This window comes from Spinacia oleracea, chromosome 4, assembly GCF_020520425.1.
Source record: "Spinacia oleracea cultivar Varoflay chromosome 4, BTI_SOV_V1, whole genome shotgun sequence".
NCBI classification, from domain to species: domain Eukaryota; kingdom Viridiplantae; phylum Streptophyta; class Magnoliopsida; order Caryophyllales; family Amaranthaceae; genus Spinacia; species Spinacia oleracea.
Window position 1 is genome coordinate 31355563 of NC_079490.1, and position 23980 is coordinate 31379542.

Sequence of the window (23980 nt, forward strand, 5' to 3'; positions counted from 1 at the left end):
CTATTAGGTTGCAACAATTATTAGACTAATATGAGTTTCCAACTAGTGGATAGGCTGCCATAAGACCAGATTCATTGCATACTAGTTCCAGGGAGATTTAACAATTCTACAATAGCTGATACAAATCAAAACTTTACAAACCACAAACTAATCTAGGAAACTTACATCTTCTTGAGGCTAATCCAGAAGAAGCGGTTCTATAATAGAAGAAAAATAAGAGGTACATTTTTTTTTGCTTTCGTATGGGTGAACTGGTGATGCAAGCCTGTAGCCTCCTGAACTTTTTATTGTATTTCTTTCGTGTTTTCTTACTCTGGTTGTTATGTGAACTGTTAGTTTGAGCTGAACCTTGGTTTATGAATATTTGTTCATAAATTACCTACTATTGGATAGTGGGACTCATGAGAGTATATATCATATTATTATTTGTTATTATATACTTGGTATATAGAAAAAGCCATTGTTAAACATGTTATTCTAACCTGTACCAGATTGTTTCATGGTTAGTGATTAGTTTTTCTATGTATGTAATTTTGTTATAGGGAAGACAAATTAGATGCATAAGAATAAGAAAAGATGTAAAACACATTCGTTGGGAATCGAACGTGGGACATTTGCCTGTCCCGATTACTTGTATAATCACAAGTACCATTGCATCAGTGGCTTACTTGTGCAATATAAATGCACAGAATATTATATATCAAATAATAAAAGCGACAGTACACTGTGTATATATACACTGTATATATATATATAGTGTATATATATATATATATATATATATATATATATATATATATATATATATATATATATATATATATATATATATATATATATATATATATATATAATGCATTTGTCTGATTTATTTTATGCAACCTGTGACGCAATGTAATTTATTTATTTATTTTGAGTACTTGTTTTAAGGCTACTTCAAATAATGTGACACGGACTTTCAATGTAGATTATCTTATGATTAGAGGCTTTTTTTAACCTGCACAGTACTTACTTAGGTGTATTATATATTACTTTTCTCCATGTCTAAAGCTGACAACATGTTACTGCATCTTAAATTTGTAGGCTATTGTTGGGGTAGCTAGAGTGTCATTTTTCCGCAGAGCTGATTCTTAGTTTGAGGAGATATATGTTTTCTATCTTATAGTGTGGGTATATACATTTGATCATCTTGTGTTGGTTTCCTCCGAAAATTATTGGCTGCTTTTTTGTCGTGTTGGCCTTCTGTTAAAAAGAAAAAAGAAAAAAAATGAGATGTTGTTTGACTACTTCTGTAGATCATGTTTGTGTTTTATGGTTTTGGTAGGATGGTTTTATTGGTTGTTTTTTTGGTGTATGTGTGCATTTTATACTTTACCTTAATTTGTCATGTAGTATAGTAGTATAACTACTACATAGAGTGATACAAATGCACTAATGATCGTTTATAAATTCCCATGTGACTGAAATTCTTTTTGTTGTAGCTTTTGATTAGATTAACTATCTTGATTCTTCCTTTCGGAAAGGGGTGATATAATGAAGGATTGGTGGTTGTTTCCCAAATGGAGTAATGAATATGAGAAAGGAGTAGACCAATACATTGAAAAGGCTTTTGCTACCAAGTCTCAAGGGAACCAAATTTGTTGTCCGTGTGACAGTTGTCATTATCGTTATTGGCGCTATGAGAATGATGTGAGAGATCACCTAGTTTGTAATGGTTTTGTGCCAAGGATGGACAAGTTGTCAGAGTTAGGGACCAACATCGAAACTGAAGGAACGATATTTGATCATGAAGAACAATCGAATACGAATGATTTGAATGACGATGTAGCAGGAATGTTGCATGATGCACAAGATGCTTTTAGAGAGGGGCCAAATGATAAGGCCAAACAGTTTTTTAAGTTGGTAGAAGAAGGCCAGGAGGAATTGTATCCTGGTTGCAAGAAACATTCCAAACTCTCCTTCATGATCCGGCTTTTTATTTATAAGTGTGATGTTCGGTTAAATAATTTTGCTTTTAATTTGTTATTGGAGATTTTTAAGGAGGTGTTGCCTGATGCATCAAAAGTCCCTGCCTCTTTTAATGAAGCAAGCAGAGTTCTTAAAGTTTTGGGCTTGGATTACACTAAGATAGATGCATGCCCCAATGATTGCATGTTGTATTGGGAGGAGCATGCAAATGCAACATGTTGTCATGTTTGTGAGACGCCTAGATGGAAATCGAATGACAAAGAGAATGATGCACAAAAAGAAAATGGAAAGACTCATAAGATTCCTAGAAAGATTCTTAGATACTTTCCGATAAAAAAGCGGTTGCAAAGGTTATTTATGTGTGAAGAAACAGCAAGATATATGACATGGCATGCTAATGGGCGTGAAACGGTTGAGCTTTTACAACATCCATCAGATGGCCAAGCTTGGAAAGACTTTGATTCTGAGTACAAACAGTTTGCTAAGGATCCACGTAATGTCAGGTTGGGGTTAGCCACTGATGGGTTTAGCCCGTTCAATTCAATGAGCATTGTACATAGTACATGGCCAGTTATCTTGATAAATTATAATTTGCCACCATGGATGCTTATGAAGCCTGAGTTTTTGATGCTATCCTTGCTTATTCCCGGCCCTACTTCCCCGGGCAACGATATTGATATATATTTGCAGCTCTTGATCAAAGATTTAAAGGATTTGTGGGAGTATGGGATAGAAACTTATGATGCTTCAAGCAATCAAAGGTTTGACATGCGTGTAGCTTTGATGACTACTGTGAGCGATTTTCCTGCTTATGCAATGTTGTCTGGGTGGAGTACAAAGGGGTATTTTGCATGCCCTTTATGTCATTATGAAACTGATGGTCAGTGGTTAGATTATACTAAAAAGCTTTGCTACAAGCATTTTCGTAGATTTTTGGAATCGACTCACCCTTGGCGTCAAAACAAGAGGGATTTTGATGGAAAGATCGAGGAAAGAAATGAACCTGTTCCTTTGAAGGGAACTGATATTGTGAATCTGTTGCGTGATTTTCCAAATAATTTTGGAAAGAAGGGAGTGAGACAGAGGCGTGATGAAGAAGATCCAAACCCATGGAGAAAGATATCCATATTATTCAAGTTGCCATATTGGAAGCATTGCTCTAATCAACATAATCTTGACGTAATGCATATAGAAAAAAATGTGTTTGATAATGTTATTGGGACATTGTTAGACATCCCCGGAAAGAGCAGGGATCATAAAAATGCTCGTCGAGATTTGTTAGAACTTAAAGTGATGCCAGAGCTTCAACCTATAGTATATGATGACGGCAACAAAGAATTTCCAAGGTCTAGATTCTGGATGTCAGTGGAACAAAAACGTAAGTTCTGCCAGGTTATTAAAAATTTTAAGTTACCTCAAGGGTATGCTTCTAATATTTCTCGGTGTGTGCAAGTTGGAGAAAGAAAAATCACAGGCTACAAGAGCCATGATGCTCATTTTATGATGAATTATCTGCTCCCTATTGCTGTTAAGACAACATTACCAAAAGATGTTGCAGCTCCTTTGATAAGACTTAGTACATTTTTTAAGGGAATTTGGAGTAAAGCCGTAGATCCTCGACATCTTAACAAACTCCATTCTGATATAGTCGAAACTCTTTGTCTGTTAGAAGGTATTTTCCCACCTGCCTTTTTTGATATAATGGTTCATTTACCTGTACATTTGGTGGAACAAATTAAGCTAGGTGGTCCTGTTGGAAATAGGTGTATGTATGGAATTGAGAAGTATCTTTGGCAACTAAAACAGGATGTTCGAAATAAGGGTCGTCCGGAAGGCTCAATGGCAGAGGGATACCGAGCTAAAGAATGTATTGCTTTCATTGCTAGATATTTTAAAAAGGCAAACAATCCTACACATAGAGTTGATAATCATAGCAAATCAAAGTCATTTTTCCCTAAGGTAGGACGTCCTATCAAGGGAAAAGGACGAACCTCCAAGAAAAAGAAGCATCCTGGTTTTATGATTGATCGTACCGTATTGGCTCAAGCGCATCGATATGTCTTATTTAATTGTGATTGTGAAGAAGTCGAGAAATACATCAAGTAAGATAACTAACTTAATGTAGTATCCCCCCCCCTAGTATTTTTTGTCTATTATAGCACCTTATTATGCTAGTATAACATTCTGTTTATGATTACAGCGAGCACCAGATTTCTGTTAGCACTCAACGGAAAAGAAAATGGAATAGTGCTCAGGATCATAGCAAGGATTTCATGGAATGGTTTAGAGATCAAATTGATTTGAAGCTTCGAGAAGGTCAAGACATTATCCCAGACCATATCAAATGGCTTTCGAAAGGGTCTTCTTACGTTGCTAAAAAGTATACGGGGTACTCTGTTAATGGTTATACATTCCATACCATGAAACGCGATGCAAACTGCGTGACTTAGAATTTTGGAGTTACTCTAACTGCTTTAACACATAGCTTTGCGAGTACCAAGGACCAAAATCCTATAGTGGGAGATGTCATTTATTATGGTTCTATACAAGACATAATAGAGATATCTTATCATGGTAATTTCAGTGTAGTCTTGTTTAAATGTGTGTGGTTCCACTCAGAAAATGACGAAGAGCTTATTATGGTTAATATGAATAGGACCATTTACAAAGATGAACCATTTATCTTGGCATCTCAGGCACACCAAGTATTTTTTGTAGAAAATTTAAATAGAGAGGGTTGGCATTATGCTGTCCAAGTCCCTCCTAGAGAACTTCTTGATGGTAATTAAAATATTCTTTCCCTAATACAGGTTCTGATAGATTTCGTGCTCTAACTTAATTTGCATTCTCATTTTGCGCTGTGTTTTTTATATCATGTTCTTATATTTCTATATATTTTTTATAATGTTATGTATATTATTTTATAATGTTCTAACATGTTTTTTTTAATTTGTTTTTGATGTAAAGATGAAAGTGAATAAGCCCAAAGATCGTGTTGCACAGATTCCAGAATATGAGCGACAAAGGCTTGAGAAAATAAGATTTAATGCCGAAAGAATGCAAGCTAAAGGTATAGGATTCTTGGCTAACAAAATACTGGAGAAAAGTCAAGGTTTCAACTTCCCAAGTGGAAAGCTCAATGAAATGATGGAAGAAAATGATGATGAGTCCACATCTGAATATGATGGCAACAATGAAGAGGATGAAAACACTAGCAACACAGAAGCTGAAAATGTCGTTTCTAGAAAGAAAAAGGCCACTAGACAGGTCTGCATTGTTTTTTTTTCTTTTTATTTTAGACTTCCATAGTTTAGACTTCCATGTTTTAGAGAATTACCTTCCATTATATCTTGTCTGTCTATTCCTATTGGTTCTTGATCTTAGGGTTTACATGATGATTTTTATATTCTAGGTTTCAAAGCCCATGACTCGTTCATCAGCTCAGAAACAGAGTATGGCTGAATTTGTGAAGATGAACAATCCAAAACAGCAGCACCAAGTGGAACAAGTTGATGATTCTAACATAAATGGTTCTGTTAGAAAGGTTCAAGAAAAGTATAAGCAGAAGAAGTATCAACAGTGCGACCTCCCTAATTGTGAGAAAGATCAACAAGTTCTCATGTTGAAAAAGAAGCAGAAAAAGGTATATTGTACTCCAGGTTCCATGTCACAATACCTTAAATATAGAAAAAAGAATCCAGAACACAATGAAGTGGATGTAGAGAGTAATCTGGTTTCAAGTAATCTTATTACCACGCCAATGAGAGATGTTGATGATGACTTAGAACTGGATGAAAATGAAAATGATGTTGGATATGTGTCTGAGCGTGACTTTGAGATGGAAATGGAAGCATTGGCTGAGTACGAAAATAAAGGTAAATGTTTCATTTGTATATATGAAATCAATTCCATATTTTTTTTATCCTTGATACAATGAGCTTATAGGATTAATTAAAACTTGAACTGAAAAAGGTAATAAAAGCAAGAAGCATCGAGGTCCAACAAAGCTTACAAAGGTTCATGCACGGACAAGAGAGGAGCGCCAAGCTATTATCTTAAACTCGCTTGGCCAGCCAATTGGACCTACACCTGAAATCGTTGGCGAATTTAAGCTTTTCTTGGGAACTGTGGCGAAGGATCCTGAGCTTGCACCACTTAATTATTGTAGCTTCCCAAGTCTGCCCACACTTGACAGAATATGGGATTATGTCTTGGTATGTTGTAATATTATTCTTTTGCATTAGTATCGTTACTCATACGTACTTTACCTCAATATATTCCTAATTTATTAATTGTTTGTAAAGGAAAAGTATATGGTTCCTACTGCTGGAAAAAAATGGGTAATGGATGCTATCAATAGAAGTTGGTGTTGTTATAAATGCATATTTAAGAAGATCCACTACTATGCATATGACAATGATGAGTTAAAATGGAAATGGAAACCTGACACCATTTCTGTGCCTCAATTTAGAGATCTCTTGAAGTATTGGGAGTGTGAAAAGATTGAGGTATTTAAAGAAGTTTTCTTTTATTAACATGTGTTTCGTGCGAATTATCTTATGTAATTGTAACTTAACTGTTTTTATCACATAGGAGGAAAGTACCATCAATAGAGCAAACCGTCTACTGTTAGATGATATGCACAATTTGGGACGTAAATCATATGCATCTTTACGTTATGAGTTGGTAAATATTGCCCTGATTTCAGATTACTTATATTTCTTGTTTGTTAGCTACATTCATTACATTGACCTGGCTGTGGTTTTAATAGCAACAAGAGGATCCGAATAAGCAAGAACCCTCCCAAGCAAAGGTCTACATAGAATCAAGGAAAAGAACTCATGGAAGAACTTATCTTACAGACAATGAGAAAACTCGACAGTATATTGTGAGTTAATACATTACATTAATATTTATTATGTATTTACTAAGACGATGACTTTATTTTCATGAAATAGGAAAAGATGAATGCCTTGGAGTCTGCACAACATGGAGAAGGTGATAACTCAAAGGATCCTTACTCTCAAGTGATTCCAGAGCCTAAGCGCAAAAGTCGTGTAAGACTTGTTGGAAGTGGTGTAACCAAGAATGATTTGAAAAAGAGAGACAAGGGGTCAAGTCTCATATTTCCAGAGAAGATGAAAGATGTTTTGGTGAAGCAACTTTTACCGAGTTTGGCTACTGCAATTCTATCTCAACTTCAAGAAGCTAATCCCGGAATGAATATTGTGATTCCAGAATCTCTGACTCCGTCGACTCCTAGGGATGCGTCTAGTGCACCGCATCATGTCAGTGAGCAAAATGGACAATCTACTAAATCTGGAGCGACAGTTAGTCAGGTACTAAATTTTCTTTTGTTTCTTTAGCTACTTTTTTATTATAAAATGATTAGTAGTGTCTTATTTGAATAATTAGTAGTATCATAACTTGTGTCAATTTGCCAGAGTATTTTTATGGTTTCATTCAAGTTATTTGGGAGCCTTAGTGACAAATGTTGTCAAACCAAGTTTTATCCTGAGCACTAATCCTAGAATTTTTTAACAGTAATTCTATATGTAATATCATGCTTTACATTCTTTACAGCCTTAGTGACGAATGTTGATCCCAAAGAACAATATTCCTGGTTTTCGATAGCTGATAAATCCCAGCTATGAAACAAGCTTTAAAGACATCCTTCCTGAATTTTGAAACAAGCTTTAAAGACGTCTTTCCTGAATTTTGACCACTTAACTCTCTTCATGTCTTTGATCAGACCACCGAGGTTCCTGAAATTGTACCTAAAACCAATCCAGTTTTGCACCGCTTCAATATATTTCTTGCTATAAACACAATCAAGGAAGTTGTAACCGTGAGACGCAGTCTGCAGCTCTTTATGTTGACTTCTCGAGTTGTACCAATCACCAATAGCTGAAGTATACTTTGAAATTTTGATTCATGGGTGCCTTATGATGTGTTTTTGAGATCATTAATGTGGGGAGTCATATTAACATGCTAACTGGGAGCACTAGGGCTGTATGATCTTAGGCATAGAAGATTTTCATTATGGATTTGTTTCTAGGATCGGAAGGGACTGATATAGTTACGATCAGAAGGTTGTGAAGATTTCTTTTGGCAACCAACATACAAAGAAGCCAAACCTACGCCCTTGCTGCAGTGGCAATATTATGGGCCTCTAACACTAGAAATCACATACCTTTTTACAATAACCAAAGCTAGATTGCAAATATAAAATATCCTGAAATATAGTGGCAATATCTGTTAGGAGGCTTGTAGGCGATTTTAGGCAATTTTAGAGATGTGATTAGAGTAGCGCAATTTGTGATAACTTGTATGCGGTAACAATAATAAAGTTTGAATGAAACTAGCAAGGTAACACCAACTTCGGTTAATTTTTAATTAATTTTGCCTTGTTTTATTGACATTTGTCACTCTTATTGTCTAACTTGTTTACTTCTATGGTGAGAAAGAGGCAAGTAAAGCAGTAATGGCTGTTAATATAGCATGCTAGTGTTAAGCTCTTCATTCTTCCTAGAAATGAATCAGCTAAACGACCATATATTGTTTATCTTGCATTGGGAATTATAAGAATTGGATTGGGTTTCAAATATATGAATTGTGTATGATAGTCTAAATGTATAGTGTTAACTGGAGGCATAGCCCATTTGGTGAAAATCTACCATTGTGGTTATAGAAGGATAATTATTGCATTGTCACAGCTACCCTTGCAGTTTTGTTTTCACATATGATTATGGAAGGTTAAGGCGTAGAATCAAGTCAAAATAGTATACTCTCACATGTTTTGGGAGTTCAACACTTTGTCCTTGTTCAGCTAAGCTAGCTATTCTAGATCTCTAGTTGCTGTTAATGGTTTGTTGTTTTGGTAGCTATTAGCTGTTTTAGTAGTTATTACTGGTTTGTTGTTAGTTGTTGATAATTACTGGTTTGAAAGTATATAAGCTAATTAACATATAATGAACTTTATATGAAAGTCAGTCCATACGTTGCTAAAAAGTACACAGGATACTAGATTTCATGTCATATGGATGTCAGTTCATGATTTTCATGTGTTTATATCTGGTTTATTATGTGACTAGGGAAACAATGTTCATTGCTTTCCTGATGAATGATGAAAACGGAAAATGTACGTCGTGGATATAATACTCACAATAGTGTACTTTTGCTATTAAACTAGTTATAAAAAATAAAACTCACCCTAACACTAACTCACCCTAATGAATTTTTTTTACTTGCAGGTGCAAGGTGAACTAAGTGGAGAAGAAATATAGCTATTTATCAAATGATATAAACAAGGACTCCGTGGCAACTTTCCTTTAGCTAATGTCTGCTAGCTTTAGATGGTTTCAAAAATGTTAAGCTTTTTAATTATATCTTGTTACGAACGCTTGCTAATTTCAGTATTTTGTATTATACCCTTTGGGAAACAAAATATTGTATTACAGATGTTATATCAATGAAGTTCTTTTTGCATTTATAATATGATTCATTTAAATGTGTATATGTCGTTGCATTAGGGGATTGAAGCTTTATTAATTAGTAACAGTATATAATATACCGTTGCAATAGTGTACAGGCGTTGCAATACCTATTGATTAACTTTCCATGATAGACCGTTGCATTAGATGTGACACTAATACAACGGCACTCTTAAATTATAAGAAACCGTTGTAATAGGGCCAAAAGTCGTTGCATTAGACCTTTTGCAACGCCAGCGGATGCAACGGTAGCCAGCCGTTGCAATAGGTCTTATGCAACGGTATTTTAGCCCTATTGCAACGGATTTGAGCGTTGCATAAGCACCAAAATGTAGTAGTGGTATTATTTTAGTTCAGTATGGTCAAACTTTAGTTTAGTAACTTAGCACTTAGGTGTCCAAGTAAGATATCGATAATACCCTTACAAAAATTGTTTAAAAAAATTATAAAACGTTGGAACATTATTTGTGCATATATCAAATCAGGTTTTTGAAAATAACAGCACGCATCGTGTGCATAGAATACTACTCCCTCCGTCCCGGAATACTTGAAACGCTTTCCTTATCGGGCCGTCCCGGATTACTTGAAATGCTTCTAAAAATGGAAACTTTACATAATATTTTATTATTTTCTCACCTTACCTAAGGGCCCACCAACAATCCTACTACCCAAAATAAACATCAAAAAAATTCATGACCCCCACAACATCCCACTATCTATATATATTAAAAAAAATACCCCACTACTAACTACCTTTTAATTAAATAAAAAGTCAATTATAATGAATTAAACTCCGTGCCGGTCAAATGGTTTCAAGTATTCCCGGACGGAGGGAGTAATAAATATATAATGCAGGAATGTTCTAATCTGCCTTAATCAGTTTACATATGGATGATTTAGGATGTTAAGTTGTGTTATACTCATCTTATTAGAATGAAGACATTCTCCATTTTTGCATCGACGCGGCAATTGTTAGGCAAAGAGGAGAGATCATGAATTTGGTTTAAATATCGAACAAACCAATAAGATCTTGACCAGTGGTTAAGACCGAGAATTTGTGTACGATATGTCATATTCGGATTTTTTCTCCCTATTTGTAATTTATATGGCTATGTATCACATTCGCACCAGAAAATAATTATTGAACGACATTGGGCCGAGTGCTTGACTTGAGCAGACATTATCTTTATCATGGGGCAACAAATGAACAAAGTAGTCTTTTTTAAGTAGGGGTGGGGTTTTGCAACATAGTATACTACGGAGTATAATCAAACTTTGGCTAATAAACATCAAATTTACATGTACATCATAATATGATTTGTTACAACACCATCTACAACAATAATGAGAAAATACAGAGGATAGTTTTATTTGCTTTCTTACAACAACAAAACTCAAGACATTACGCATACTTGGGAAAAGAAACTAAACAAGTACATAGTACAATATAATTACATAAGTTTGCTCAATTAAGTTCTCAATTATGTGATACTTACCATCATATTAATTAATCTTATAAAAATGATAGCAGATTAAAGGCACTTCATTTTTGCTCTTAGAGTTAAAATAGATTGATGTTGCTAATATGTGTAGAAGTTCGAGTTTCCCCTGCCCCATTTGTGTAGTACGTTGCCAAATGCGTCGTAAAACGCAACGTCTACTCGAGATCGAGTCACTTCCATTGACATAAAACCTTGGCCATCATAATACAACTTCAATTCCTCTTCATTCCATTGCTTTTCATCGCCTCTCCATGCCTTTGAGCCTCCTCCGCTAGTCAAAAATTGAAGTTTGCTGCATATAGATAAAATAAAAAGGCAAGTTCATTACTGTTTTCCTTTCATTTTCTTAAGGTTTTCAATTGTCCCAAACATGAATAACAAAAAATGGATCACGTATGAAAACCTAACTTATATTTAATTTTAGGTATGTAAGAAGAAATATTATCGAACCAATACTTCTTTTAAGTTAAACCAATCTAGTTTTGCCAGTGCCCGGGGCTACAATGACGTCATGGCAATGGGACATGTGTAGATTCTCAAATGCCCGGGGCTATAATGACGTCATGACAATGGGGCATGTGTAGATTCTCAAACTTGTTAAGAATGGAACCTAAGACCTTGGGTATATAATATGGCCTTAACCACTACTCCAATTTGTTTTTTGTTTATTTTTAGAAACTAGTTATAATATAATTCCTCCATCCCTTAATACTCGTCTCAGTTTGACCGGTACAAAGTTTTAGACAATTTAATTGACTTATTAATTTATTAGGTGGTAATTGGTAGTGAATTATTTTTTTAATATAGTTAGTGGAAAATGTGTCAAATAAAGGGGTGGGGTGTGTTAATTTTTTAATGTTTTTTGATGAAATAAGAATATATGTGGGTCATGGTTAAGTGAGAGACATGATAAAATATTAGTAAAGGTATGTCATTTATAGAAATGGTGCGAGTATTAAGGGACAGCTTTATAAGGAAAGCGAGACGAGTATTAAGGGACGGCTTTATAAGGAAAGCGAGACGAGTATTAAGGGACGGAGGGAGTATCTGAAATTTAGGGGCCTTGTTCCGTCGCTCACCCTGCGCGACCTCAAAACCGCCCCTGAGTTTTGCAAGTCTAATTCATTGAGAATAAATGGAAAAGTAAGAGAAATATCACTAAGCTCCTCGAATCTCGTATTGTACTATCTATAACAGACATACACCAGAGTGACACATGTCACTTCATGGTGCAATATTTTCCCGCCAAAAAACGTTTTTTCTAAAAATATATATATACTCCGTATCAATTCCTTTCTTTTTTATTTTCTATACTTTTTTATAAACGGTTTATTTATGGAAAAAAAAATTAGAATATAAAATATGAAAACTAATAAGTACCACGTAATAATAATTTGCTTAAAATGATTTTGGTAATATTTTAGTCAAATAGATATATTAAATGGAAAAGGTAGCATATTAAATATGTAATACGTATAGGATGAATATTGCATATTAAATGATTAAATGAGTATGTTCAAAATATTATTTATGCATTTGCTTTATGATGAGAAATATACTTCGTATCAGTTAAATAGTCATTTTATAAAAAAAATTAAAAAAAAAAAAACTTTAGAAATCCGGGTGTGCCCATCGATCATCTTTTTTTAAAAAAAAAAAAAAAAATCAAATTCAAATCATTCAATATTTTGAGCTAATAATTTTGTCATTCAAGATATCCCGGAAATAATCAAAAGTTTCGACACTTGGAATATCAAGCACGTATACAGAGAAGCTAATCGAGCAGCAGATTGGATAGCAAATATGGGTCACCTAGTTAGCAGCACCATGTGTATTGAAGCTTGTAATAGTCCCCAGTTAATTTCCATTTTAGATAGTGATTACTTAGGAGAACTCCTCGTGCGGAGGGGCTCCTAATGTACTATTTTTCTTACCTTGTAAAAAAAAAAAAAAAGTTAAGTTTGTCATATAGGTTCAATCAATTTCAAATTGTTTGACATAAAATTAAACTTAGGGCCATTATCTTTCAGATCAAATTTGTCATCGATAGTTGTATTGTCGAATTCAAGGCCCTACATATTAAAGATTAAAGATCAAATAATGACATTGTATAGAGTTACCTGACTGGGCTACTAATGTGTTCCAAGCAGTGGTCATGCCCATTGATGTAAAGATCCACCTTGTTTTCCTGACAATTCATACAAATTTTTAGTATCAAGCTCAATCCTTCAAAACTTCAAGAGAAGTATTAGTCCAATGAGACGGATTCTTAATAACTTATTCCAATTCTGAAGTATGGACTCCGCACTCCGTAATTCTTTGTTACAGAGTTTTTTTTTTTTTTTTGACATCGGCTAAAACTTACAGAAAGAGGATAAAAGAACAAAATAAAAAACAAATCTAATCCGGCTCCAAAGGATGTTGTGCCCACGAATTCCTAGTTGAATTGCTGCTTGGGCCAAGTTACAGAGCTTTTAATGTATTACGTATATGTCACAGTAAATTAGTGTGCAACTGTTTTACTGAAGATTGTGTTTGTGGTAAAAACAGAGATTTTGCTAATACTAGTAGTCCATTAGTCATTAGCATTACCTCAAGAATTGGGAGAAGCTGATCCACAAGCTCTTCAGTGTTACCGTGATGTCCAGCACTCAATATTGGATGATGACCAATCACAAACTTCCACTTGGCAGTTGACTTTTTCAACGACTCGTCCAAATCCTGTTACATAACAACATTATCATATTTTTTTTATAACAACATAATTATGTTAGTTAGTTATACAATGCCTCAAATTGATGATCGATATAAAGGGGCACAAATTCTTATTTACATCGGAGAAAAAGTTAACTCAAAAGGCTTAAAAGTTACATTTATATATGTAAAAGTTTTCTATTTTTTTTTAGTGATAAATATTTTTATTTGAATAATATTTATTTATTTATTTAAAATCCCTAATAATATATAAAATTAATTATTTAACCATTTAAAATGTTTATCTATCAACTTTTTTTTAATAACATAAAAGTTATAAAAAACTAGGTTAAAGTTACAAAAAAAACTGCATAAAAACTATCTTGATATATAATAAATTTATTGTACACCTTATGCGCGCAATACTTTTTTATAAAGGGGTTGAAAAACTGTTGTAATATGAAGATTATGTATGCATCAAATTTTCACATCATGAATTTGAAAGATCGGGATATGATCGACAAGGAAAATTCAACTACCTAAAGACGTGCTATGAACCTCAACCTACCTAGAGTTGATCCCTAGGTTTTGTTAAGATATTATATTTCGTATGTATTTTGATTTAATTGTCGCACCAATAATGTGATTTAGGATTAAATAAATACCTGTAAAAGATTAGAAAGATATCGTTTACGAGGTAATACACCTCTCCAGTCATAAGTATGGCCTTCGTCTTCTATAAAGTATTTGTCTTGGAAGGGTGTTGTATCCACAAAAAAGAAGTCCACAATATCTGCTCAATCAACAAAATTAATTTAATTTCTTAATAAAAGTTTAATTAAAAACAATGTGAGTAAGTATTGCTCAATTCACCTGTTTTGACAACATAAGATCTCAAGGAAAACCATCTGCTGTCTCTTTTTCTAAGAACAGGGCTCAAATGTGCTAAGACATCTCCTCTGTAGTCGTGGTTCCCAAGCACTACAATACCATCAATAAAATGTATTATGAGAATCGAATAGTCATGAAATGCCCAGTCATTTTAAAAATTGACCGTTGATTTTCCTCGGTTCTACCTTCGTTTCATAATGATCTTTACCGTTATTATTTGCACAAATATTAAGATAAATGTGATAAATTGTGTAAAAAGATAGATCTATATAACAAAAAAAAAAAGCAAGAGAAAGTGAGTGGAAATATATAAATTTTGTGGGAGTAAAGGGTAATATGATACATTTTCATGTCCAAAAATAGAATAAATCATAAAGTAAATAACGTTATGAAATAAGATAAAACGGAAAGTGCAAATATCATTTCGAAATGGGAGGTAACAAAAAAAAACATACCCCATTTGTCCCTTAATACTCGCACCGTTTTGACTTTTTCCACTATTCACATAATTCACTTTGACCCTATTTTATTTCTAGTATATGAAAACAAATGTTAGTATATAATATATTGTTGGATTCATCTTAATATATATTTGCAAAATATTAATATTTTTAGAAGTTTTTATAATATGTAGTTAAAGATATTGGTGGTCAAAGTTGTGCATTGACAAGCGTGTACAGTCAAAACGGTGCAAGTATTAAGGGACGGAGGGAGTTAAAATAGTGTAAGATATTGGTAGTCAAAGTTGTACATTGACCCTATGTTGTTCAAGTATTAAGGGACGGGGGGAGTACTTATTTTATTTCATTTTTTTTAGTAAGTACACACAATATTCCATAGTTTAAAGGTAAAGAAAAAAAAAGAAACATACCAGTGTACCAACGCTTCTGTAAGCTGGGGGCAGTATAGACATCGGTAAAGGAGTGTTTAAAAGCTGGATCATGAACTCCAGTAAGCCCATTGTCGTAGAAATTGTCTCCTGTTGATATCATGAAATCCACTTCCAATTTCTCCCCTACTATCCCCATCTGCATGTCAACAATTTTCTTTTAATTAAGCTTGATTTTGTAATAATAATTAAATTATATACCGATATACCATAGCATGTGTGAAAATATGAGATGTACGTGGTATACCAATCAATGAGGTGTTGACCTAGAAATTAAAACCAAGAGTCTAGGTCACTGGTTCAAATTAACATATTCCATTTTAGATGTAAGCTTAAGACATTGTAGATTTGTAGTTATCACATTTTAAAACAGATAATAATGGTTAATTTGTCACATGGGCCGACATGGCCAAGAAGGATTATGCTCTAAGCGTGTGCCCAAGTTTTGGCAAAGGGGAGATAAGGCAAAAAGCTTTTCAGATTAGATGACAACCATTTTGGATTAGATTTGGAATTCTTTATGCCTTGTTTCTCTTCACCTATTTTTTTTATGAAACTTTCTAAAACGTGGAAAATCAACTCCTACTAATACACATGAAACACACTGCGGTCTTACGGATGAAATTTTAATCTATTTATTAAGATCGAGAATTTGTGTATAATATGTCTCAATTTTAAATCCTCGTCCCCTATTTATAATTTAAGTTGAATTTATATCCTCGTACCTTAAAAACCACATGAAACAGGAAAGAAGGCATTTTTAACAATCAACAACATCAATTTATTTTTGGAAAATTTGTCATAAATGACCTTTTAAAACACAAAAATTGTGAGAAATGACCTTTTAAAATAAAGTTGTAAAAGAAGGCCCAATTGAATTTTTTTTGTTGTGAATAAGGACCATAAGCCATATTCCGGTGGGCAACGACTGTTTTCCGGCATTGACCATCACGTGACACGCACGTGTATAACATTTTTTTTTAAAAAAAAGTTTCCCTCCAAGTTTCCCCCACCCCCAACTAACTTATTCAGATCTTTAAAAAAAAAATCGATTTTCTCTCTCCTGCTCTGCTGCTCCTCCACCATTTTCTTCTCCCTTCCAACCACGAATTTCTTCTCCCCAGTTGAAATCAACCAAATTCGCGCAACCCAATTGCTTGTCGGTCATTTTCGTACGAGATAACACTAAAAGCCCTAATTTTTCCCTCAAATTTCTCCAATTTTTTGGTTCTTGAAATTAGGGTTCTTAGTGTTACCTAATTTCAAGAATCGATTTTTTTTTTTTTTTTAAAGATCTGAATAAGTTAGGTGGGGGGTGGGGGAAACATGGAGGGAAACTTTTAAAAAAAATTGTAAAAATTTAAGACACGTGATGGTAACGCCGAAAAACAGTCGTTGACCACCGGAATATGGCTTATAGTCCTTATTCACAACAAAAAAAACCCAATTGGGCCTTCTTTCACAACTTTTTTTTTAAAAGGTCATTTCTCACAATTTTTGTGTTTTAAAAGGTACTTTCTGACAAATTTTCCTTTATTTTTTTAGGTAATCAAAGCACCACCTATTATGGACTCATATAAACATTATTTTGCTTTGAAAAATCACGACCAAATAATTTAATGAATAAATTATTGACAAGTGTAAAGCATGAATAGGGATATAAAACAGTTGGAAAGATATGCAGAAAATGAGATTTAGCTTCTTCTTCCACCCTATAAAACGGTCCATTTTCATTAAATTATTATTCTTACAATAAGATCTGATGTAAATACCACGATATTATGTGGACAAAAAGTTAAATTTACGATTGGAGTTGTTCCATACGCATAAGCAACAAATAGCATCAAGGAATCTACCTTTCAATTATTCTCCTAATTATCCCATTCCATTTAATTAATTATCACTACAATATTAGAAAGAAAAATTCTTCAAAAATATTAAAAATAAATGTACGTACAATATGTTAGAAAGAAAAACCAACCATGAAGATCTTTAAATGGTGGATCGAACCATGAAGATTATTACATAAAAAAATCTATTAATATACGAGTAATCTTCAATTAAACCAAAACAATATTAAATTTTATGAAATTAAAATTGAAATATACGTAGTACAGATTAAGAAATAACATCGAACAAGGTATGAAATAAATTAGTTTGTGTTATTTAAATGTACGCGAAATGACGAATAATCATATATATTAATAAATGAATGTAATTACCTGAGTAGCAACGAGAGATTGATTAAAGGCACCATGTCTTCCCCAATCTCCAATAACCAACAAACTCAGTGACCCATCTTCTTTGGTTGCTTGTTTAAACTTTGGAAGATTAGCGTTAATCACTTCTACATTAAACACCATTAAAATACTAAGTACAATTAACATTAACTTCAACATTTTGTTAAGCTTCTCTCTCTCTCTCCAGAAATGATAGGAGAGAGAAAGAAGATATGTAGTAAGCTTGTTTGCCAAAGAGGAAGGTGAGATGTCTTCCTTTTATAGTCAGCTCCTTGTTTTGTTTAAACTTAATTACTCACTTTGTACTTTAGTAACTTATTAGTCGATATGTTGAGTCGACCAACTTGCTTGTACGTCTTCTTTATGGATTTCTAATGGGAATTAATTTGGGTATTGCCAACTTTATAATATAATTCCTCGGCAAGTTTTATTATACAACTGGTACAATTAGTACTACCTCCATTTCGCAATAGATGTATCATTTATTTTTTTTCACGTATCCCAACATACTTCTTTGAACATTAGTATCTCTAATTGCGTGTAAGTAAAAATTATAAAAAAAATTGATATTTGGAATCTTCACATTGATACGAATTTAACAAGATCTCACTTGACTATGTTTGTTTTTACATAATGTGAAAAAATAATTGTCAAAGTTAGTTAATGAATAGTGTCCAAAAGAGAAACGATGCATCTATTGCGAAACGGATCGAGGAAGTAATATACTTCCTTTGTTCTTATTTACATATAATATAATTGAGTTTCTGAAAGTATTCACACAATCTCTTTTGACTTCATTTTGTGTATACATAAGAAAAAATATAGTCTTGTGGAGTTTTATTAGATCCGTCTAAATAAATATATTTTGAATATAACTTTTTATAATTTTTTCTTATCCATAATGGAAGATATTAATGTTTGAAATCGTGCATTGGTAAACGTGCTTAAATAATTGTGTTATTTAAAAAAACAGAGGAAATATATTTTTTGCTTATTTGAAGGGAAAATGATAAAGAAATTACTCTCTATTGTACCGGCCAACATGCATAAACTCTAATTTCTCCATCTGTCGCCCTACATGTGTTAGGTTATGATACATATGACAAAACATAAATCATGCGGAAAAACCATAAAGCCAGGAAACATATTATTTACACATAATCATTTAGCATAATTCAGATGCATACACTTTGTAGCGTGCCCTCCCTAGCTGCGCCCGAACCGAACAAGAACAAGTCTTTAGGACTCCAAGTGTCGTCCCTCCGTAGATAGTCCACAGCACGTCCGGATCCGCCTTAAGCTTGACCAACTAGAATCGCCCTTAAGGTTACTAGGATTTTCGGCTAATAGGTTGCAAGTGTTTGGCTGATTTTTTGCTTCAAAATCTTACCTTTAGAATACTTCAAATCTCGATGTAAATATGTGACCCTAGGCACCTATTTATAGAGTTTATGGAAAGGAATTATAATCCTACTAGGATATGGATTTATTAATTAGAATCCTATATATTAGAACTCTAAATAATAAATTTAATCTTTTAGGATTAGGATTTAATCAATGCACGAATTCCGATAGGATTAGGATTCGTTACGAACACGAGCGTCGTATGGCCACGAGCATCGCACCACCAGCGCAGGCCTTGCGGCCCACACGAGCAGTCGCTGCTCGCAGCCCATGAGCACGCTCAGCGCGCACGCGCCAAGGCCTTGCTGGGCCTGGCCTTGCGCTGGGCCTGGCGAGGCTGTGGCAGCTCCGTGTTTAGGCGCTCGGCTTGCTGGGCGCGGGTCTGGCTTCGTGATGGGCCTTCGTCTAGCAAGCCTCGTCCGATGCTAATTCGTACGATGCGCTTCCGATTAAATTCCCGGTTCCGAAATTCATTTCCGATACGAACAATATTTAATATTTCCGATTCCGGAATTAATTTCCGTTTCGAACAAATATTTAATATTTCCGTTTCCGAAATTATTTTCCGATACCGATAATATTTCCGATTTTGACAATATTTCCGTTTCCGGCAATATTTCCGATTCCGGTAATATTTCCATTTCCAATAATATTTTCCGATACGTACCATGTTTCCGTTTCCGGCAACATCTACGACTTGGATAATATTTATATTTCCGATACGATCCATATTTCCGTTTCCGGCAATATCATCGTTTCCGGAGTATTCATTTCTTGCTTGTGACGATCTCAGCTCCCACTGAAACCAAGATCCGTCGATTCCGAATATCCATAGATGGAGTATTTAATGCCATTAAATACTTGATCCGTTTACGTACTATTTGTGTGACCCTACGGGTTCAGTCAAGAGTAAGTTGTGGATTAATATCATTAATTCCACTTGAACTGAAGCGGCCTCTAGCTAGGCATTCAGCTCACTTGATCTCACTGAATTATTAACTTGTTAATTAATACTGAACCGCATTTATTAGACTTATTATTATATGCATACTTGGACCAAGGGCACTATTTCCTTCAGTCCCCCACTTGTCCTTAGGGACAAGTGTGCATTTCCTAATTCCTTTGTCGCTCGATGCTTGCTTTTGAACATAAGGTAAGAGTTGTCATCCTTATTATGTCCAGAGGTGTTTCTCGGTTTCAGAGTTCAACTGATCAAATAAACAGATAATCATAGCCTATGATTCATCCGAGCACGGCCATGCATTTTACAGTTTCTAGCTCTCCGAGTGGCCTTGTACGACTTTTAAGCATCTCATCCCGATTTATGGGAGGACAATCCCAATCTTGCGATCTTGAGATTAGACTTCGTTTGATAGGTGATTACCTGAGCGTTGCCTTTATAGCCTCCTTTTACGGTGCGACGGTTGGTCAACGTCAAAGTAACCAGTTCTCAAACAAGTAATCTCAAATCACTCAGGTATTGAGGATTTAGTGTCTAATAATTTTAATGAAATTTACTTATGACAGATTTTCATCTCTTACAGTAAAGTTTCATAGGTCTGTCCGATACTAGTCTTCCCAAAGTAAGTATCTATGCAAATGATTATGACATTGTCATGTCCACATAGTTCAAGAAACAGAACTACTAGTCATCTTGCATTCTAGTCGTCTAACGTTTTCTATGCGTCCAATTTTATAGAAAACTCCGACCAGGGACCATTTTCAACTTTTGACATTCAAGTTCACTTGATAGACATCTCTTAGTCACAGGACTGGTCCTGACAGTCTATCTTGAATATATCGTCAAATTGAAGGGACTCATCATTTAATACTAAACCAAGATTAAATGGAATATGAAAATACATTTCATATATGATAAATGTTCAACCCCAACGTTTTACATCCATGGGACTCAAACCCATCTTTAAAACAGTTCATGGAATTCAAAGCTATGCTTGATTTCCAGTGTTACAATGTGAGTGTTGCTTCTCACTTGTTGCATAGGTTTAGTTATTATGCTTTGCCAATCTTAATATCCTTTTCATCGAATGTTCTTCGAGATAGATGAGAAGATCTTTTGAGTATGTTTATTTTGTTGATCTAGTCTTTCTTGCTACATCAGTGGTTCTACACATTTTTCAATGAAGAACCATCAAGTCAGCAGACATCTTTCTTGCTTCAAGAGTGGTTCTACGCATTTTGCAATGAAGAACCATCAAGCCAGAAGATATGTGATCTACTCAAGGTCGGTGAAGAACTCTTTAACATAAACAACCCTGTTTTATTGCCTTTTAGGCAATAATTACTTTTACTTCAACTGTTTAGGTTGCTAGTGATGCTCTGTTTGTATTTACTTATCCAAGCAGTTCACAGATATGCGGAAGACTTTCCAACTATATCTTGAACATAGAAATTATTATTTTTTAATTTCTCACGCAACAACTCATGGTCTTCAATCCATGTTGCCATTTCAAAACCACGATGCTTTTTAGCTCGTCCTTGTCAATGGTTAACTCCAAAGGAATCTTGCTTGATCCTTTGCCATTGTTTATGCGTGTAGCATCAATATTTAGCATATCTTTATTTCCTTGAATCAAGAACTATTCCTATGTACCTTTTCAAGTACCATAAGTATTCTTGATCTCAATCTAGTTGATCTTCACTTAGATCAATAGAGATTGGTATATGTTCGTCATGCCTAAAGTCATACGATACGTTTTGGCGATCCTCATATTATATCATACATGATAAATTCTTTTGCAGAATAATTCCCAATTGAATTTTATTCATGTAACTTTAGCTCATTCTAGTTTCGGTTGATACTAAATCCAGCTAAATTCTTTGACATATAATATAGGTTAAGAATCTTACTTAGATCCTTTGATGTTTAACTTAGTAAATGCTTATACATAGTTCAAACATCTTTTACTTAGATTTATTCATATGGGTCGAATATCTCCAATGGAGTCTTTCGTGTTTGATTTAGTAAATGCCATTACTTAATCCAGAACAATATTATAAGATCTTTGTGAATGGATCTTAATACTCAGTATGCACTAAGTTTCGCCTTGGTCCGTCATTGATGAATAATTTTCAAATCTAAGTCATTAGCATTTGAATGTTATTTCACAATAGAGAGATGTGTGTATGACACACATAGGACAAATTAAGTTTTATGTACTCCCACTAAACTTCTTATATATCTATAAAAATCATGTATATTTTATGAAACTAAAATACTTATTAGCTTCACTAAAATACAGTTTTAATTCCCAATTTGCTTGCTTAAATATGTACTTAGATTTCATAAGCTAGCATTCATTTCAAGCATTATTTGGATCCACAAAACCTATGACATGCCATGTACATAGTTATTTTTTCAACATTTGATTGAGGAATACGTTTTATCATCCAATTGCCATATGTACCAATATGCAATCATTGCTTGATTTATAGACTTGAGCATTACGATTATGCATGAGGTTTCAACACAATCCATGCCATGAATTTTCTTGTAACCTTTAGCAACTAATCTAGCTTTGTGTGTGAACACAATTCCATGTTTGATGGTTTTTATCCTTAAAACCAATTTTCAACCAACAGGTGTTAACCTATTCTTGCAAATCAACAAAATTTCAATTTTGTCATCAAAACATTGGTTATGTTTTATGGCCTTTAACCAATTAAACATATAGTCTATATATGGCCTCTAACCATTTTAGGGAATCTATATTTCGCCATAGCTTTCTTACAAGTCACAAACTCATTAATCTTTGTGATAATAGTTTGACTGCAAGTTGTAGGTTTCTTCACTATCTAATAGAAGAATCGCATAGTTTCAGTGACTTGAACTCTATGCCTACTTGGGTATAGAACATCAAACAATAGAATATGAATAGTCACTTAAAAGTCCTTTGAATATTCTGTTCTCCTTGAAGCACTTGTAAAGTCTTCTAAGAGATGTCTATTCTTTAAAAGCTACTTCTAAAGTCCTTAAAGAATACGTGTTCGGATTTTCTAAAGAACTTCGAAAAGCCTCCGGATTGTCCGTTTATGTTTGTTGTTCGCCTCGAAGACTTTCGAGGTCTATTTTCTCCTACTTGTCATTTTGGAAACGAATCTCCAAAAGGACATTATTTCGAGCAAACAAACATTATGTTCTCAAAAATTCGTGGTAGAAACAATACCCTTGTGTCTCATTTGAATAAATCACAATGAAACATATATCTATACTTGGGCCTCAGTTTGTTGAATAACAAACGCTAAGCTCCCACTGAGTTTGGCAACTCTCTAGATATATATTATGAAAAGATATTCTGAAATTACTTTTCAATAGCTTTGACGAATTTGGTTTAGTTTGGTGGTAGTTGAGCATTTTGTTTAGAAATTATAGGAAAAGTCTTTATGATCCATCATTGATCGAATCAAGTACTAATCGACTTCGATCATTCCAACTTAGATATACCATATCTTATGGAGCTAGATCGTGAAATTACAACACACAATCATTGATGATCATTCTTGGTATAAGTAATCAACAACATGATCTAACCTAGATCTTTATGATTTCTTGCCAAGTGGATTTTATACTTCTGAATCTTTGAATTAGCCAAACAGATTCAACTTATATCACATTTGAGTAAATAAACCTATATTCACTCAAATCCATGTGAAATAATGAAGTCATAAAATCTTTCTTTAGCTTTGAACTCTATTGTCTAGGCGTTCTAACAATAGTTCATATCTTTTGTTACTTTCAACAAGTAAGACTAGTTGCCTTAAATTGATCTAGAAATCAATCAACTTTCAAAAGTCCATCAAAATAGAGCTTTTGAATGTTAACTTGTTGATATGGTCTAAGCAACAATGCTAAAGGTTAGTGGAACTCAAATCAAGAGA

General features: G+C 33.9%; 1 protein-coding gene across 1 annotated transcript; it reads right to left on the reverse strand.

Moving 5' to 3' along the window:
* Window positions 1-10806: 10806 nt before the first annotated feature.
* LOC110804579 (purple acid phosphatase 3) lies at window positions 10807-17928 on the reverse strand. Its single transcript, XM_022010184.2, has 7 exons — window positions 17660-17928; window positions 15420-15576; window positions 14531-14638; window positions 14323-14450; window positions 13556-13684; window positions 13084-13151; window positions 10807-11255 (listed from the first exon to the last, which is right to left on the reverse strand). The coding sequence occupies exons 1-7, from the start codon at window positions 17834-17836 to the stop codon at window positions 11042-11044; spliced, it is 981 nt and encodes a 326-aa protein (XP_021865876.1). The 5' UTR covers window positions 17837-17928; the 3' UTR covers window positions 10807-11041.
* Between the last annotated feature and the right edge of the window lie 6052 nt (window positions 17929-23980).